The 19,921-nt window shown below is 40.8% G+C and overlaps 1 protein-coding gene across 1 annotated transcript in view; it reads left to right on the top strand.

Moving 5' to 3' along the window:
- The window catches only part of DST (dystonin), a 292,631-nt gene that overhangs the window by 263,607 nt on the left and 9,103 nt on the right, over positions 1 to 19,921 (top strand). Inside the window, exons 81-93 of the mRNA XM_033143180.1 lie at positions 1,656 to 1,825; positions 2,880 to 3,039; positions 4,032 to 4,226; positions 5,375 to 5,503; positions 8,568 to 8,711; positions 9,377 to 9,565; positions 10,449 to 10,578; positions 10,918 to 11,081; positions 11,769 to 11,931; positions 12,074 to 12,228; positions 12,386 to 12,460; positions 13,624 to 13,641; positions 19,068 to 19,185. Of these exons, the coding sequence (XP_032999071.1) occupies positions 1,656 to 1,825; positions 2,880 to 3,039; positions 4,032 to 4,226; positions 5,375 to 5,503; positions 8,568 to 8,711; positions 9,377 to 9,565; positions 10,449 to 10,578; positions 10,918 to 11,081; positions 11,769 to 11,931; positions 12,074 to 12,228; positions 12,386 to 12,460; positions 13,624 to 13,641; positions 19,068 to 19,185 (1,810 nt within the window). The remainder of the gene's footprint in view (positions 1 to 1,655; positions 1,826 to 2,879; positions 3,040 to 4,031; positions 4,227 to 5,374; positions 5,504 to 8,567; positions 8,712 to 9,376; positions 9,566 to 10,448; positions 10,579 to 10,917; positions 11,082 to 11,768; positions 11,932 to 12,073; positions 12,229 to 12,385; positions 12,461 to 13,623; positions 13,642 to 19,067; positions 19,186 to 19,921) is intronic.

The raw sequence follows: 19,921 nt of genomic DNA, 5'->3' as shown, positions 1-19,921 counted from the left end.
GACTAGGTTCTGTTTGATATATGGAATAACTTGGCTTCATTCTTTGGGAGTGTGTCAAATAAGGAGAAATGAAGATTTTAAATATGAGCTGTCTCATATTTGTTACATATTGCCAAAGATTTGAAGGAGTATTCATTGCCTTTTTATCAGTCCCCAACCACCACCAAGCCCGTTGCATGTTATATTTAGAAGTCAGTGAAGAAAGAATGGGCCATGTAGTTTGTCTTAATCCCTTTTTCAAGTTTTTTTTTTTAAGAATATTGATAAATTTTAGGGCAGGGGTATCCTTCAAAAAAATGCTGGTCTACAACACCCATCATTGCTGACCATTTGCCATGTTGGCTGGGGCTATTGGAGGTCCAAATCATATTTAGGTCACCACATCAGCTACCCCCCCCCCCCAATTTTTAGGTTAATATGCACCTCATTACTAGTCAACCTCCATTTACTTTACAGAAGTGACATTGGTAGGATAATTCTTTTTGATTCAATGGGTGTAATTGCTTGTGAGTTTCATTCTAGATAATATTTGTAAGTGATATAGCCACCAAACAATTCACAAAGTTGAGTCTTGCGTTTCTACTGACCAACATTTCTTTGGCAGATTCCTTATTTGTGCCTTCTTGCAAAAGCATGATAGATGTACATCTTGATAATCTTAGCACAGCCCTACTCCAGAGAAGATAGCAACACAGAAATAATCAAGCATTTCATTGTTTGCATGGGGAGCACTCACTCTCTGTAGTATTTAGCATTTAATACTTTCTTTAGTAGTGTACTGAATGCAGGATAACCTAAAGTTTGTCATGTTCCTTTGTTAATGGTGAAGAATGGAATAATATTTTCTAGTGTAGCTTCTTTACTCTATTTCATAAGTCAGTAAACCTAAGGTATTTGGGTTTCAGATGATTTAACAGGGACTTCTACATTGATTAGAATGCTAGTGATTTGGTGTAAATGCTTTATAGAAGACAGTCCAAACTTGTGGACTATCACTTCAAGCTGAGCATCAATGCCTTGCTACCATTTCTCTTGCATAACTTATTTTAAGTGTTCAATTAAAGTCATTTGATTGATAGTCTTATTGATTCCAGGGACACGAGGTATATTCTGGAATAAATGCCAGCGGGTTCTGGAATCTAAATGTCCCGGTGACATTTCACGATATTTCCTTGCTAAATGTAGTTTGTATGAAAATCTCATTCATTGTGTTTGGCCCTGTTCACACATCTGACAAATCTTAGATATTGACTGACCATGAACATGCCTAGCTGGGCTGTTTTTTTCCTCCCTACTAATACACAGAAGACTGAAACCCTGATCCTTGGCTTTGGGATCATGCTTTATTTCACTGTCAACAAGCCATGACTGCTAAGCCAAAAGCGGAGCTTAGCTAAAAATTGTGGTTTGTTGGGAGAGAAACAAACCACGACCCCTGGTTCAGATGTCACACTAAGCCAGGGATCGTAGCTGATTCATTTCCTCTGCACATGAGATGGGAAGAGTAAAGTGGGCATAATTCAACCATGCATTGTAAGCCATGCTTTATGGCGTACCATGATGTATGAGTGTGGTCTTTGTCTCCAAATGGCACAAAGTAAGTTGTGTAGGTTATGTGTGTTGTGTGCTTCATATTGGGTCCCTTTCTTGAACAGGATTTCCAGAAGGCTCTTGGAGCTAAACATTCTGTGTATGACACCACAAATAGAAGTGGACGTGCTTTGAAAGAAAAAACTTCCCTAGCTGATGACAATCTGAAACTGGATGATATGCTGAGTGAACTCAGAGACAAATGGGATACAGTATGTGGGAAATCTGTAGAAAGGTAAGACAAAAAACCTGTGCATCTTACTTTAAAGAGGCCCTGTAAAGCAGTAGCTAGGTCACTGTCTCCTTATCCCATTTTCCTTTCCCCAGCTGGTCTTCAGAGAATGTCCCTGGTCAGAGTAAAATTATGAGTGTCTAACTTTGAGCAGAGGATGTAGGATCTTGGCTCCACTTCTGCATCCCTTAGAGTATTTAAGGCTGTGTACACATTATTCGCTTAAGATGAAGCTGATTGGGGAGGGGAAAAGGCATCAGAAATGCAGCATTTAATAAGGAATGACAGGCTAGATAAAGGATAGGTGTGGATTATCTCTAGCATCGTGTGTACACTGCTTCTCAAACCAGCATTGGAAATGCACTGGATGCAGAGTAAATAGGAGTGTGTACAACAGCCTAAATCTCAGAATAAGCCAGCTGCAGAATAGGTATTGGTTTGTTCTTCCAAGGGTGGCTGGAGGCAAAGGAGACCCATTTCATATTCAGCCAAAGTCTCTGGGATGGTTTAGCGCTCCATTTCAGAAGATAGTGTCCTGTGAAATGGGAAGTGCATGGTACAACTCCTACACACTTTTCTTTATGTTGTATATTCCTTTAGTCCTAGGTTTGAGCTCAATTCTTGCCTCTTGAATATATGAATAATATATTCATTTGGCTCCTCCACTTGGTCTTGATAGAGAGCTATATAAAGCCAGAACATTTTGTTTTGTTTATTGTTACCTCTGAAAACTCCCCCAACCCAGTTGGAAGAGAGGAAGGGGTGGTGGTAAGAGGACAACTGGAAAAGCATGTAGTCCCTGGAATAGCAACTGATTGGAGGCAGGGCAAGGGGTCTAGGAAGTGGGAACTAGTAATTGGCATGATAGAAGCAGAAATGTTGTCACTGTGGAGTGGCTGTAAATGAAGGAAGCTGCAGGAGGTAGGATGAATCCTAAAAGACCTAGATTTGTGGTGTTAGAGTCATATTGCTTAGTGCATGGGCATAGGGTGCCTGTAGATCTGAAATCACTCTACCCCCTTTTTTTCACTGTGTCTGTCTTGTTTTCCTACTTCAGACAAAACAAACTGGAAGAAGCTCTGCTGTTTTCTGGGCAATTTACTGATGCTCTTCAAGCTCTCATAGATTGGCTGTACAAAGTGGAACCGCAGCTGGCCGAAGATCAGCCTGTGCACGGAGACATTGATTTAGTGATGAACTTAATAGATAATCACAAAGTAATGGCCACAAAATTACAGTCATTTTCATATTATTTTGAATCAAGCTGTTCAAAGCATTTTGAGTAAATGCCTGTTGGGTCAATTTGTAACTTTTAAGAAAGATTGATGAGCCTGTTCAATAGGTTAAAAACCTTGGCCTGTGGTATAAAAACTGGCTGGAGAGGGGAAAGAGCTTGCTGACTGCAACGAACAAGATTTCTCTGAAACTTGTCTTCAGTGCGAAAGTTGATCTGCTACATTTTTCTTCATGCAGATTGTAATTCAGATTATTAGAACTAAAAATGATCTTGAAAGTTTCTCAGAAGCAGTGGGTAATAGCATTAGCAGCCTTAGCTTTTTAGTCCAATCCATTTATTAAAGGTGCAGGAAGTCTGCTGCTCACATGTTCCACCATCTGCAAGGGCTGCCCCATGTCTTTTAAAGGAAGCAAGAGATTTGTGGGCACATGCTTTTGCACATATAGAACTGTTGAGACAAAAAAAATAACTGTCTCAGCAGAAGATGTGGAGCCCTGGATCAGGGTATAGGGAGTGAAAAAGGGGGCAGGGAGAGTGAAGGAGCCCCACATTATCAAAGCTTGCACTAGTTTTCAGTTCCTTGTGTGCCTAGAGATTCCTAGTGAAAGCTTCAGGGGTTTTCAATATGTTGTCTTCTTTTTTAATTGGCAGTGTTCACGTGATCCCACATTGCATAAGGAAGATATTGTTGACCTAATGGTTTCTTTCAGAATATATGTAGAACTATTGATTTGTAAGAAGTGAAGGGAAAATTCAAATATGGTAGAGTAGCAAGGATTCAATAAAACAAAGCCAGACAGGGGGATGAAAATATTTATGGGACTCACATTACAAAACAAAATAATGTTCAGTTAAGTTTAATTTCTTTACAAATTAAGTCTATAATAAGGAACTTTCTCCATAGTTGCAATAGCTGTGTTACTATATTATTTGGGGAGATAATAGAAGGAACCCTTTCTTTCCTTTGCTTAGGCGTTCCAGAAGGAACTGGGGAAAAGGACAGGCAGCGTCCAGGCACTGAAACGCTCTGCTCGTGAACTGATAGAAGGTAGTCGTGATGATTCCTCCTGGGTTAAGGTCCAAATGCAGGAACTGGGCACTCGGTGGGAGACGGTGTGTGCATTGTCCGTCTCCAAGCAAACACGACTGGAACAAGCCCTCCACCAGGTGAAGAATGAACCGATTACACTTATTTCAATCAGATGCAGCCTATGCATGGGTTGGGAGGGCCTTGTCTGTGCCATGCCTGTGCTACCAGGCTCTGCATAAGTTAAGGAGTCCACAGTGAAGCGATGGATAGATAAGCAAAAAGCAGCTTATGCAAAAGACATTAAAGTTGAAACAGGAGTCCTCATTGTTAATTGCAGCTATTTCACAAGGCCATGTCAATGGAGTGGTGCTCTTGACTAGACTGAATTGCAAATAGCCTCCCCTACAGGAAACCTTTAAAAGTTACTGAATCATGAGGAGAAAGATAGGCCAGTGTTGCTCTTTTTTTTTTTTTACTTCATTCTGTTTTTCCTTTGTAGAGAGTTACATGTGCAGAAGCCTTGCTGCTTTCATATACTAAAAAGATATCGGGAAAATAATTTCAAAACAACTCCCAAACTCCTCCAGACACTCCTGAGGGAGAGTAATGCGGTGGTTATGGGCACTGTCCATTAGGTGTCTGCAGTAAGTGCACACACAGATACTGCACTAGCTCATGTTGCACCACTTGAAGCTGGAGGCTCAGCCTTTTTCTGACACTTCTTAAAGCACTACCCAAATCTGAAAAATCATTTTGACCAAAGACTATTGCAAGACCAAGACACACACACACACATAATGAACATGCGTAGGCTGTATCTGGCAGCGGCAACTCTACAGCGATACTGCTTTCAGCTCTCTGAAAAGCTGGTATCTATATGCCTCAGTTAGCTCCCCCCACTCCACAAAGTAATTAACATCATTCACTAGCATGATTCCACCTGATAATTTGTCAGTGTGAAGGCAGGTTGCTCTGAATTCCACTTTCACATATGCTATCAATCATATATTTAAAAGCATGCACAAACAGGCCTATGGGCTTTATTAAATCCTTTTTAAAAAGAATGTGACATTTTTACAGCCATGATATCAGAGTGCTGTATGTCAGATTCCTTAATGGAAAGTTAATGTACCTTCATTGCTGAATGATAAATGATTCCACCAATCTGGGCACAGGTTCATTGTTCATGGGAGGAATCCAGCATTGTACTCTTTCAGTCCAGATCCCTTTTACAGCATTCTCTCCCCCCCCCCCCCCACTTTCTTTTCCACTTTCGTTTATACAGGCGGAAGAATTCCACTCAGTTGTGCACGTTCTTCTGGAATGGCTGGCTGAGGCTGAACAGGCCCTTCGTTTCCATGGCAATCTTCCAGATGATGAAGAGTCTCTGCGTACTCTAATAGATCAGCATCGGGTGAGTTAGATAATTGAGCCAGTGCTGGCTCTTGAGACTAGATTTATGAAAAGGTAGGAATAAAATAAAACTATGTATGGCTTATTTGTATCTGAAAATTAGTTTCTTTCCTAGAAATAAGGGCTCGTGGATCATTCCCTCCTATACATGGCTGTCTGCAGCTGATTTAAATTGGAAACTTTTGATGGGTGATTGATAACTCAAGCAGCTAAAGCACCTTAAAATCAGTATACTTTCTTTAAATGTTTCCTTCCCAAACCATGATAAAATTCTTGATATTCATAGCAACACTGTTATTAAACTGCAGTAGAACCTATCATACCCCTTGGAGTCTTGTCATAGACCATGTCCCAGGCAATCAGTCCTCTCTATCCCAAGAAGTCAGATTCAGCAGAATTCTAGTAGCAAATTCATTCTCTTCCTATTACTCCCAGTAGGCCACTTTCCCAGTGGGTTGAACCTTCTCTTCCAGAAAAAAAAATGCTAGCAGGAAAGACTTCAGGGCAAAGGCATAAGAAGGTGGATAATTGGCTAAATATTTATAGTGCCCGTCATAGAAGTCAGGTGGTAAGAATGAAGTCATTATACCCTTCTGTTGAACAAGGCCTGCACAATTACCCACCAGGCTAGCGCACCACTGGCAGTTCATTTATACAGGTAGTGGATAAGAGCAAGACATGCAGAAGGTTGCAGATCATTACTTTTTTACTCTAGTCTAAGACAGATTTGCATGCTAAGGGAGATTGTAATTATGGTAAATGAAGTGGAGTGGGGAAATTCACAATGCAACAACATCATGTCATGCGGTCTGTTTTAATATGTATTTTTGAGGAGGAGATGTGTAGCTGCTGTTTTTGTGTCTTGTAACATGTAGTTCTTCCCATCGTTTTATTGCTTCCAGTTGGATTGTCATTCCCCACTCCCAACCCACTCCCCCCCCCTTTTTTCTCTTTTCTTTTCTTTTCTTTTGGTAACGGTCTACGCTATGAGTCAGGCCATTTGTGCAGCTACTCCTCCAGCTCCACCTTTTTTTTCCTGGCCAGTCTTCATGTATGTGTTACCATACAATGAGATCATTGAAAGGCTGCCAGACACTATATTGGTAACGAAGAAGAGAATATCTTGTTTACTGTCATTCCCTCTGAACAGGCTCCAGATGGTTGTCTTTGGATTTTCTTTCACCAAAGAAAAAGCAAATTTCTCTCTCTCTTTTTCTCTCTCTCTCTCCTCACACGCACAGTTCTCTAGGCAAAACAAGCAATACGTAAACACAAGATAACAACGTACAATAACGACAGCTAAATTGTAAACCATACTTTAAAAATTTACAAGCTGTAGAAGTTGTGAGTGAAGACGCATTTTAACACAATGTGGAGTTTGGAGTATCTTCAAACATACTTTTATCTAAACCTAAATATATCACATACTTTAGTTCTGCTGCTTTCCCCTTTGTTTTTGTGAAGGAAATGTCTAATAGGGATCTTTTTGTATAGCAACATTTTTAAATTCTTGCCCTACTCTGGTGGGGTTATTTGACTGCCAGTCTATCAAGGAAGGCATTTCAGCCCTTTATTTTATATTGAAAAGCTCAGTTTCACAACCAATTACCCTTTTAAAAAAATTGCACTTGGTTTAATAGAGGTTAGGTCTCCTAGATAATTCAGATTTTACCTCTCCTTGTGGGCTTTGGGGCCAATAGGCACAGTGGGTTAATGCATTAAACTGGGTAAGAAGGGAAAGAAATTTATGCTCTTGCTCTCTCTACCCTAGTCCACCTCCTACACCACTCAAAAGTCACATAAATCTTTTCTCTTGTAAAAATGTTATATATCCTTAATTCACTTTCTGATTTTCCAAATCAGCATAGGATGACTTAGGGCCTGTAGTTTACAATGTGCACAGTAAAAAACAATAAAATACAGAATATAGTCTAAAACAACAGCAGAGAACACAGCAGCCAAAATATCCAGGAGGGCTCAAAACCTGATTAAAAGGGAAAAATATTAACTTTGCATATCCCAGTGGAGGAATTTCGAGGCAGGGGCAGGGACCATCACAGTAAAGACTGTATTGTGTTTTGTCACCTTACAAATAGAGTATTCCTTATCCACAGGAAGCAGGAAACAAGTGCAGCAGGGAAGTTGGCATTAGTTTGTAACCCAGATAGATAGGTCCTGATTTCTTCTTGGTTCAGGGCACCATCCTCCCACTTGTGGGGCTCTGTGGAGCAGCGAGGCCACTGCCATATCTGCACGTCCTGCTACTCAGGGTGACTATACTGGAAGATGCGTGGAGGGTAAAGGATGATCGGGTCCAGTCCAGACCTGATGCTGTCACACAATAGCAGTGAAACTGGCTTGGTATCCAGTGAATCCCAAGTCAGCACAGCCCTGCCCACTCCCTCCATCAGGACCCCCCACTATCCCTGGATGCTTCAGCAGGCAGCAGAAGGCTGACTCAGCCAGAAGAGCTGAGTGAAGGAACACTTTTTCCTGATCCAACACACAGTCTGGCCTAAAGGGGGTTTAGATAGCTCAGTAGGTCGGTTACTTCTGCAGTTGACATGTTAGAATCCTGTAGTACAAGAATTCAGTGAATGGTCCCTAGAAGTCTGCATAAATATATGCTGACCCAATTATACAACTGAGTAGAGGTGCTCTGAGTAGAGTTTGTGGTTTGATTAAATGACCAATCCACTGGGTTTTCTGAAACATGTCCAGAAGCACTTAACTTGCTATGACACCTAAGTAGTGCTGTCTCACCAAGTTGTGTGTGTGTGTGTGTGCATAAATATTGCAGTATTGAATTGCAGACTCCAGCATGAATCTTGTCTCTTCAGTTAGCCCTTAGTCTACAGTGGATCTTAAAATATTCTTAATAAGTGGTTAACTTTCCTCATGCTTTGCTTCTCTTCTTCCTTCCCTGCCACTGGATCAACTCAGATGCTGAGTGATCCAGTGTAGGCATTTGCTCTTTTTGGCTAAGCCAGCAAAGTCTGAAATCACTTGGATCTTACCTTTGAACCACTGCCAGCAGCTAATTGAAATCACTGTTTCTGCCTTAGGAATTCATGAGAAAACTGGAAGAAAAAAAGGCTGAACTAACAAAAGCCACAGGTATGGGAGAAGCCATCCTGGCTATCTGCCACCCAGACTCCATCACTACCATTAAGCACTGGATAACAATCATCAGAGCAAGGTTTGAAGAGGTCAGTCCATCTCTAGCAGGTTCTCTCTGGTAATAATAATCAGTCTTTGATAGCTTGGAACACAAATGACAATTAGCAAGGCACTTATATTGTGAGGAAACGATCCAGCTGTTGAGAGCAAAATGTTTAACATACTCATGCTGTCATGTGTAAATGGCTGGTTTTGGCTCTTCCTTTGCAAATGTCTCTTGAGGAAGAAGTAAAACACTCCCCAGATCAGTTTACATTCAAAGATAATCACAATGAATTAGAAGTTAATCTTTGAAACAGGGATAGGGAACCTGCGGTTCTACAGACATTTGTTGGACTCCCAACTCCCATCAGCACCAACCACTACAGCCATTTGTCAAGGATTAAGGAGTATTATGTGATAATTCTCAAAATGTTACCACATAGTAAATACCCAATTGTTAAACATAGCAGTGCTTTACAACAATTCTGTGCTGCTAGAAACTTTTGGATCACAGTAAAAAGGCAGCGACTTCTCTTTTTGTACTACTCTTCATGGGGTGCAAAGAGTTCCAGCTTCTACTCACACAGCTCACCAGTGTGGTTGCTCAGCAGTCCTTTGATAATTCAGCCAAATTTGTTCATGTGAAAGTAATGGAGCACCCAAAGCCTTGGGTTGTGTGAATGTGAATATCATGCATACTTTTCTTTTCAAGGTGTTAGCATGGGCAAAGCAACATCAGCAAAGATTGGCAGGGGCCCTGGCTGCACTTATCGCTAATCAAGAGCTGTTGGAAGCATTATTGACCTGGTTGCAGTGGGCAGAGACGACACTTAGTGAAAAAGATAAGGAAGTCATTCCTCAGGAGATTGATGATGTTAAGGCACTCATAGCTGAGCATCAGGTAAGAGGGCTGTTGCTATGATTATGATCAAACTAGTCAGCTTCAATGTACTTATGTGCATATGCATATTTTGGAAGTTCAGGTGGAACAGAGGTTTTTAAATAAACAATTAAAAAAACATGCTTTGGACACATGATCAAACAAGGGTTCTGGTTCACATAGCCTTCTGTTTTTATTTATGTTGTTTTGTTGTATTGTACAGCATTGTTCTGGTAAAAGGTGAAGAAAGGCAATATTAAGGAAAACTGCTTTGTTCTTGTACACAGCAAACCAGTGCACCTATTCACCGTGCAATTGATTTCTCCCTTAGAATAAAGAGACAGGACAGCAAAGAAAAAGAAATTGAAAACAATAAATAAGCTGGACTGTAAGATAATACTGTATTGCTTGTTTTCAACTTTACATTCTACAATATGCCTTAGAATTGTTCTGGGACCACATAGTTCCTTCATAAAGTCAAAGTTGAGTATTTTCCTTGTCGACAAGCCGGTTAGGAGAACTTTGTCATTACTATTTGGGACATGAGATCAATATCCTTGTTGTGGGAGAAACATGCACTTTGGAACACTTGGATGTTGGTGGAAGTGCTTTCTTTTAACCTGAGCATGTAGCTCAAGAAGCCACAGCCCATATTGTCGTTCTCATCCACATGCACCTGTCAGACAAGGTAGTTGTACAGGCATTCAGGTGATAGCAAGGAGATGCTGTATCCAATGTAGATGCTAATCTAGATATGAGAGAAATCAGCATGTGAAGTAGGTGTTCTGTGCATACATGGGAGATCCCACAGACATCTGGATCAGAACCTTTGTACCACAAAATAGGGTATGTTGCAAATTATTGTTGTACATTGTTAGCCAAAGCAACCACCCTTTAATTGCAGACATTCATGGAGGAAATGACCAGAAAACAGCCTGATGTGGATAAGGTTACTAAGACCCATAAAAGGAAAGCAGCTGAATCTGGTCCAATTCATTCTCATATTCCTGTACTGGATAAAGGAAGAGGAGGAAGTAAGTAATGCTCTCGTGTGTGTGTGTGTGTGTGTGTGTGTGTGTGTGTGTGTGTGTGTGGTATCACATATATCATTGCCTTTAGTCATTAACTGATTATGTATAAACTGTCAGAATTTAACTTACTATTTCTGATTTATGAAGTTGACAGGATTGTCTACAGGGTCAGGAACCTGTGGCCCTAAAGCCAAACCTACCTTTTTGTTACATGCCACCTGGAATCACAGTTGTTAGGCCTCTCCCTTCTTCCTATAGAAACAAGCATGTATGCTATGTTACCTTTTTTTTTACATTGCCTTGAAAATCATAAGTACAGTACATTTTTCTGTATTTTAACAGGAAAGCGTTCCCCAACACCAAGCATGTATCCCTCAGGTGCACAGGCTCAGATTGAAACCAAGAATCCACGGGTGAACCTCTTGGTCAGCAAATGGCAGCAAGTCTGGCTTCTGGCTCTGGAAAGAAGAAGGAAACTTAATGATGCTTTAGACCGATTAGAGGAGGTCTGTAAACAGCAGATAAAACATTAACAGTGTTTGCTATAACTAAGCCTTGGTTCATGTCTTATTGGCCACTCCTCTTTGTGTGGTGGAGGACCAGGCAGATACCCTTCCTTTGACCAAGCAGAAGTAGCTTATGTGCTGGTCAGTGCGTACCAACACCCAATTATGTGAAGGCCCTGCTCGTGCATCATCATTATTATTATAATATTATTATTATTATCACTTTTATTACAAAGGTAGTTCAGAGTGATTTACATTAATTATATTTAAAGCAATTTACATTAATTATGTTAATTTCTCCATTGCTTTTTTGTGACGGAGGTATATCACATAAGCAGACATCAGCATGGAGTGCCATTGGTGTTGTGTAGACATAATATTGGGGTGTATGCTCCTTCCCCTTTCCCTGTACTCCCTTCAGAACAAATTCACCACTTTCCTTGTCAGTTTGCCATGGTTTAGAGTTACTTGAAAGGTGATCATAGTGATGATTAAGGATTTGTAAGCCCCCTTCATACTTTAGTTTCAAAAAAAGGGAATGGGGTTTTGGGGAGGGCAAGGGAAAGACTCCTAAGGTTGGCTTCCAGTTTGCACATTAACATCTGCTCTGAACTTTAGCATCATGGTTATATGTCTATCTCACAAGACAGTTCACCTCTTTTTTTCCATTTTTCCTATTGTCTCAAGCTGAAAGAATTTGCCAACTTTGATTTTGATATTTGGCGGAAGAAGTATATGCGTTGGATGAACCATAAGAAATCTCGAGTCATGGACTTCTTTAGGAGGATAGATAAAGATCAGGATGGAAAGATAACCAGACAGGAATTTATTGATGGGATTCTTTCTTCAAGTAAGTTATGAAGCAAAGTTCGATCCTTTGCCTATTAAGTTTAATTCCTCAGAGTTTCGGAATGCTAGTAAGTCATCAGTTTACCAAAAGGTCATAGGTAAGAGTTGGTTATTCTAATGTGAACTGTTCTTTTTGTCTGCAGAATTTCCTACTAGTCGATTGGAAATGAGTGCAGTAGCGGATATCTTTGACAGAGATGGTGATGGCTATATTGACTATTACGAGTTTGTAGCAGCACTTCATCCAAACAAAGATGCGTATAAGCCTCTGACAGATGCCGACAAAATTGAAGATGAGGTGCTCTACTTCCCTCCCCCCTCCCCGCCTCTTTGTTAAAGTATCTTTCTCTGGAATTGCATGTTGAACTTTTGGTCCCATTGTTTTCTTGACCTGATTCCACAATTTACCATAAATGGCAATTAATATAATTTGCTTCTGATTGTCGTTTTGACAGGTGACAAGGCAGGTAGCAAAATGTAAATGTGCAAAGCGATTCCAAGTGGAGCAGATTGGTGATAACAAGTACAGAGTAAGTATAGAAAACAGTCATGTTATCTGTTGGATTTAGAGTCCCCTATTCTGCAAAGGAGTAATTTAACTAAATTAATAATATAGTGTGACTTTGATGTATTTTCTTATTTTTTAAAACAACAACATCATCATCATCATTTTGGACCCTATTGCATTTTTCACCAGCCACAGTGCATGAAGTGAGATGATGCTGTTGTGCCACCCTCTTGGCTGCAGGTGCTATCGCTGTCTGGGGTGAGGTGGCAGCAAAGTAGCAGTGGTAGGTGCAGATGCATGTGCTCCTGTGGCCACCACTGCTGTCAACCCAGTGGTCTCCTGCCTTCATCTCTGTTCTGCCCCCACCAACCCATCCCAGCAAGCAGCAGCACCACTGCAGCCAAGAGGGTACCGCAGTGGCAGGACCCCACCTCATGCACCACAGCTGTTCTTTAATCACTCCATCTGATCCTTTAGTTTGTGATTGAAGAAGAAAACCTACTATTATACCACCGAAGTCACAATAAATCTTTTCTTGCATTGGAATTGTAAATAACTTTCCAAAGGAGCCTGGGTTTCAATGAAACTTCCAAGTAACAAAGCTTAATGCTTGTTACATATATTCCGTGTGTGCACTGAGTTATACCTACAGCTTTCAAGGTTTTATAGTAGAACATTCATTAACATCTGAATTAAAATTATTATTTTTTCCAACAGAGCAAACATTTGGGAGTGTATTAGCCTTCCAAACATATTTGAATAAATTTGTACTGTCATCACCATCCTGTCTTTTTTGTTTGTTTGTTTGTTTGTTTGTTTGTTTGAATTTTATTTCATTGAAGCATGCTTTCCTTTTTCTAGATAGAAAATGTGCCAGAAAAACCAGTAGATATCAAGGGGGGGCTCTGCCAAATTGTTGTTCCCTTCTTTCGTTTCAATTCAGCAATATCATTTTCCATTGAGAAATTGACGGAAGGAAATGAGATTATACAGCAAGCAATAGATAGGTGTCATAGGAGTCAGGTCTGACAGCATTAACAGCCCAGACAGCTGATGTTATCTGCACATCTCTAAGCTACATACTAAATTGGAAGATTTAGAATGTGTATGTGCTGTTAGAGTGTGTTCTAGAGGATTTCCTGTTACACTAATTATGTCTTTTTCCCATTTTCCATCTCTTGTCAGTTCTTCCTGGGAAATCAGGTATAAACAGTGGAATGTGTTATGGAGTTCCTAGTATTATTTTAATACATCATCATTTCAGCTTGCAGTGGTTTGTCCTCCCCTACCCTTTCACCCTAAGCTAATTCATTGTTGGTCAGCTATGATGCCTCTCTGGAAATGCTTAACTGGTTTCCTTGTTTTGGGAATTGTCTTTTTTGCCTGCTGCTGCCTCATTAATGAGATTACTTTTAAGGGAACCAGATAATAGACTGCATTAATTGGTAGTGCAAATGCCTTTGGGCATTCTTCCTGTGGTTTACACACTGGAATTGCTGTTAAGATTTTACTGTAATTCATATATGGAATATCCTTTAAATTTCCGTGCTGCATTCAACTGTAAGATGATCCAGGACCTTGTACTTTTTAAAGCTTTTGCCAAAAACAAAAAAGGACATTCAATTAGAAATTGAATAGGGAAATTGCATTTCCATAAAAACCATCACTGTGCCATTGGGCACCATGCAGACTGCATCCCAGGTAAAGACTGCCTATTTCTGTTTTGTTTCTCGCTTCTTGAAGTTAGTACAGTGGAACCTCGGTTGTTGAATGCCTCTGTTGTCATACGTTTCGGCTCCTGAACACCAAAAACCTGGAAGTAACCACTCTGGTTTTTGAACGATTTTCGGAAGCTGAACATGCTACGCGGCTTCTCTTTTGAGTTTCCCTATTGTATTGAGGCTTCCGCTTTCAGTTTTTGAACGTTTCAGAAGTCGAACAGTCTTCTGCAATGGATTACATTCGAAAACTGAGATTCTGCTGTATCATCCTTTCTTAGAATCTATTCCCTGTGAGACCTAATACTAAAGGAAGATTATATAGATTTTTAGAATGAGATTACTCAACATTATGCATTGTAAAAAAATCCCATTCATGATTTAAAGTTTCACCTACTCTGAAATGAGTACAATAAGCTAAATTTTCCTTCTCATGCCATCCATGCTAATACATTATATAATCTTAACTTTTGCCTTTGTTTAGCCCACTTTGCTCCCAATTCTAAATCCACTCCCATTTTGCATGATACAGTGTTCTTGATTTCCTAGATGATGCAGTGAAGGGAGTTTGTTTTCCTGCTTTCTTTGGGAGGGTGGGTGTGGCTTTGCCTCAGCACCATTAAATGAATGAGATGAAGCATTGTGCAGTCTGGAAAATGGGGAGAGAAATGTTCCACTCCCAAATGGAAGTTGGGGGACTGGGGCAGGTTGCTTGCTCCTGACCGCAGCAGAGTGACACCTGAGATTAGGGATCATTTGGCACAACAGTAGTAGAAGTTAATTACCTAAATGGACTTGGGGAAAGAAGAACTGGGGGGCGGGGAATGGTAAGCGCCACAAAATGTCATAATGGTGACAGACGGGGTTTCCCAAAACAATCTCCCAGGCTTTATTGGCTCAAAGGGAAATCTCCCCAGATTTATTCAGGAGCTGCCATATACAATTGAGCACATTTCCCCCCCCCCCAAAGGACCATCAGAAAATACAGTTGCTGCAGCATAAAATATTGTGAGTAAAAAAAGAAAGAAAGAAAATCTTCAGCCACTAATTACTTTGGGTATTCTCGATTTGTTAACTTTATATGCTTTCCTCTTGTTTGGTTCCCAAAAGTAACATGCCTTTCTCCCTTTGCTTAAGCTGCGTCTCAGTAAGGTACATGAAAAATTAAACTCAGTTACATGATTTGGCTGTAAAACAAGTAGTGCTTACCATAGCTTCTTTCCAAGTATGAAATCCGGCATTTTATTCTAGTGAGATCTTTGGGAAGAATTCCCCATAGGCAGAGCTGTCAACCTTCCTTTTTTTGCATTGGGAAACGGCCATAGCTGTCAACTTTCCCTTTTTTTGCAATGGGAAATGGCGCTGGAATAAGGGAATTTCCCATAAAAAAGGGAAAGTTGACAACTATGCCCATAGGTACCCACATGAAGAATCTGGTCTTACATATCACAGTAATCCGAGCTAAGTGAGTGCTGAATCCCTCTGACTATTTTTCTCTCCCAGGAACAGGGTGGCTCAGAGATCCTACCTGCAATGGAGGATCAGTTGGAGGTGGACAAGAGATTTGGATGAGTTGGGTTGATAATATGAAAAAGTGAGGTCTTTTGCATTGGTTGAGATTTAAAGGTTGTAACCCTGGAGTCTACTAGTGCACTTTTCAAATTGCACAGTACAGTTAGAAGAGAGGCAGCCATGGCTTGTCCCGCCCTTTCTCCCCTGGTCTGGTTGTCCTTCCCTTCCTCCATTTGCTGTAATGGTCAGGCCTGCAGATGTGCTACGCAGCAGTTTGGGATGAATCACAATGGCAGGAAAAGAAAAGAGTAGAGCACGTTCCTATTACAGTGTGGAATGTAAAGGTACAGAGTTGCATCCAATGGTGTCAACACAGCTGATAGTAAAGCTTCTGGCAGTGAAAGGGGGGGAGCCATTTTGAGCTATTCCTCCCCCCTGCAGCCAACCCTTCTTTTAAATCTTCTACACAGGGTTGGACCCTCCATGGCAGATTTAGTGAGACAGGGGGGGGGGGTCTGCAGCGGGGAAGGGGGAAATATCCCAAACCTGCTTCTCTCCTCATTCTGCTGATGGAAACCTTACTGCCAGCTGAGCCAGGTCTCTCAGTTACAGTCTGACAACATTAGCTATGATTCATAGCGTTTTGCAGTGGTAGTGTAAGACGTTCACTGGAATTATTGGAGGCACTTTATGTATTAGTGATTTGACACTAATGTCATGGAAAGGAGATTTGAAATGTGCATATAAAGAGTGAAGGAGAAACTCATGTGGCCATCCTTATGCTACATTTTAGTTCCCTATTGGCCTGGCTCAGATCATTCTGTATCAGCTTATTGAAACCAAAGTATGCATGAGCCTGTTTGCCCACACACTCTGTCCTTGCATTGCTCTTCCCTCCTTTCTTCTCTGCATGCTGCAATAAGCCTTCAACGAAACATACTTTCCCACTACATCCGAACTGGGAAGCTATGGCTGCAATGTTCAGAACAAGCCAGGATCTAGTTTCCCATTTTGGACATACCAGGAAATTATGGTTAATTGAAGACTTATTGGCTTATTGCAGTATGTTGAAGAGGGAAGAGTCTGTGCCCACTGCCAGAAGGCTCATTCATATCTCAGATTAAGGCTAAACATGTTGTTGCCCCAAATGCAAACATGTGTTTACATTAATGGATTGGGTGAAGTAGGCTTTGAGCCACTTGAATGAGCCTGAAAATAATGCCATAATGGTGTAGAGATTTTCACCATGTGTACTAATATATGAAGCACAGAGTGTAATGAGTCCTTTAGATTACCAACGAATTTTGCTAAGGCCCCAGGATATTTGGGAGGGATATTTTGGGAATCGGTTGTTTTTCTTTATTTATTTCACATTTCAGTAAGTGATTGTCTACTTGTACATATAAAAGAGCCCTCAGACTTGGTGTGTGGTGTGCGCGCTGTAACATTTGGAAAGAATGTTGTTTGAGCACCCCTTTTCAGGTGCTTTCTGCATAACTGGCACATTAATGCTTTAAAACCAAAACCAGTTATAAAACCAATATGGAGAGAGGAAATATGTGTTAAGAGGAAGTATGTCTGGAATGCATGTTACATTCAAAGAGTGGAGCTATGCTTTCAAACTACTTGCATAAGAACATGTGGACAGGCTATAAGAGACCTAAGTGATTTTGCCGCGTTTCCAAAGCACTAATTATGTGCTTCACTAAACACTTTGAAGGACCAGCATTTACTTTTTAAAACTTTGCTTTTGACAAAGTGCAGCAGAAGTACAATTTTGCACACTTGTTCTCCTTAGACCCTTGGAGGATGCCAGATCCTGCCCTCACCATGTGAGGGGTTTTTTGTTTGGGGTTCCCCCCCCAACTCTAAACTAATACTTGTGCTAGTGAAGCTGTGTATTTGCAACTGAAAATTACTGCATCATTAAAGTTGGGGAGACTATCCTTCTGGAAGAAGATGTGAGTTCTAGCATTGGGGAGATGGAGTCTGCAGCCTTCAAGTGCCACCCCCCCCATATATAAAGTATTCACAGAATTGCAGCATTATTACTTTGAGTTCAAAGGATAGTCTTGCTGGTGCTGGCCAGTTACTTGTTTACTTTAAAATGTGGCGTGTTGGGGTAGTATAATGGAGTTCAGCCAGCATCTAATGAAGTAAGAAAAATGAAACCTAAAAGATAAAACAGACAACAAAAACATTTACTAGAAAAATGGAGACATGCCACTAATGGTTCAATAGCTACCTTATTTATGACACTCAAACCCTTGGCCAACCAGTGAGGCTGAATGTTGGAAGATTCAGGGCTTATAAAAGAAAGTTACTTCATGCAGTTCATAAACTGTGGAACTTACTCCCACAGGAGGAAGCGATAGCTACCAACCTAGATGGATTTAAAAGAGGATTTGACAAATTCATGGAGGAGAGGGCTGTTTAAGGCTGCTATCCATGATGGCTATGTCCTGCCTCCACAGTTGAAGGCAGTAATGATTATGAGAACCAGTTGCTGCAAACCACAGGAGGGAAGAGTGTTGTTGTACCTGAACCCTGCTTTTGAATTTCCCACAAGCATCTGGTTTGGCCACTGTAAGAACAGGATGGCCTAGATGGGCCATTGCCCTAATCCACCTTCTTCTTACGTTCTTCTCACACTGGCTATAGAAATACACATAATGTGTGGGAGAATGGTCACAAAATGCTTAATTTAAAAAAGCATCCCTTGAAGAAGGGCATCCCTGAAGAAAGATAACTGGATCCCTAACAAAAACTGTATTTGTTACATGATACAACACTTGCCTAGAAAAGCCCTTGGTGGCTATTCTAAGGGGCAGCTTTCCAGAAGACAAGATGGTGAAAAAGAAATAACAATAAAAGTCTGTTTTTCTGACTTACTCAGTGGTCATCACTGTAATACGGTATGTGTACTATGGATCAGTGTCTTCATAATGAGTTCTAATCCATATTTCGGTGGAAATATTCTTATCATTTTGCAAGGAGAAATCAGTGAAGGTTTTAGTATTGACAGTACAATTCCATGATACAATAGCTTCATGTATTACATGAATAATTTTTCTCCTTTGAAAAGATCTGAGAAACATCCATGTGGCTCTCAAGAATCAAGGGGGGGGGGGGGAATCAAACCTAGCAGCATTATACCCTTGTGCTCTGCCTCCCTCCCCTCCCCCACCAATCTCATTGCTACCTTTTGGGTTAATGCAGTTGCATTCAACTTGAAAACAGCCTTTACCATATGCATAATGCAAAACTCTTTCGTGATTTTTCTACTAATGATTTAGGAGCTTATTGTGTGTGGCTAATTTTAACCCTCTTGGCTTGGAGTGCACCGTGCTGTTTAGAACTTGTAGGAAACCTTGAGCTTGATTTGCTGTCTTTCTGCAGTTTGGTGACTCCCAGCAACTCCGTCTTGTCCGCATTCTGCGGAGCACTGTTATGGTTCGAGTTGGAGGCGGATGGATGGCACTTGATGAGTTCTTAGTGAAAAATGATCCTTGCAGAGGTATGTAGGAAGACTTCTTTACATATGACTATTAAACGCATTAATAGTGTATATACAACTGCTGTCATGGATTAAGTAGGGTGGTAGAGGTTAGAAGGATGAAATGTAAACTGTATAAATCCCTGGTTTAGTTAAACACTGATTTACTTACGATGCCCTACTTATATACATCTTGCTATTTTTAAGGACTGCCTACTGAAGATACTGTAGACCAGAGCTTTCCAAACTCTCTGTCGCAACCCATTAATGTGTTGGCTGCAGTGCATAGGTGTGTTTCACGAACGCTCCCCACGCTGCTCCCAGAGTTGGAAAGGGGTTAGTTTAACCTCTGGTTTGCTAGTAAAATGATGCAAAACTGTCCCGCAATGATGCATGTCTAAAAAGTGTGTCACCAACATGAAAAATTTGGAAAGCTCTGCTGTATACTCTGGCTGTGCATTGCATTCACCATGTGAGAGCTTGACATGCAAGGAATTTCTTTGGCTCTCTCACACCAACAGAATGAAAAGCTGTCAGGAACACAGAAACCACACATACAGGAAAGGAGGAAGTGCTGGCTTCCCTTCCCTGTCCATTGGTTATCTCCCCTTTTATCTGTTGTTAGCAGCTAATTTTTCCTCAGAGTTGGGATGGGGGAAGAGCAGAAACTGTGGTGGGACCAATCTTATGGTGAGTGTAACATGTAACCTGGCTCATAGTGAACAGCTGAAGAGGAAAATGGCTCACTGGTTTGTGG

Source organism: Lacerta agilis, chromosome 3, assembly GCF_009819535.1.
Source record: "Lacerta agilis isolate rLacAgi1 chromosome 3, rLacAgi1.pri, whole genome shotgun sequence".
NCBI lineage: Eukaryota > Metazoa > Chordata > Lepidosauria > Squamata > Lacertidae > Lacerta > Lacerta agilis.
The sequence above is the reverse complement of the archived record's forward strand: the minus strand, read 5'-3'. Positions and strand labels throughout refer to the sequence as shown.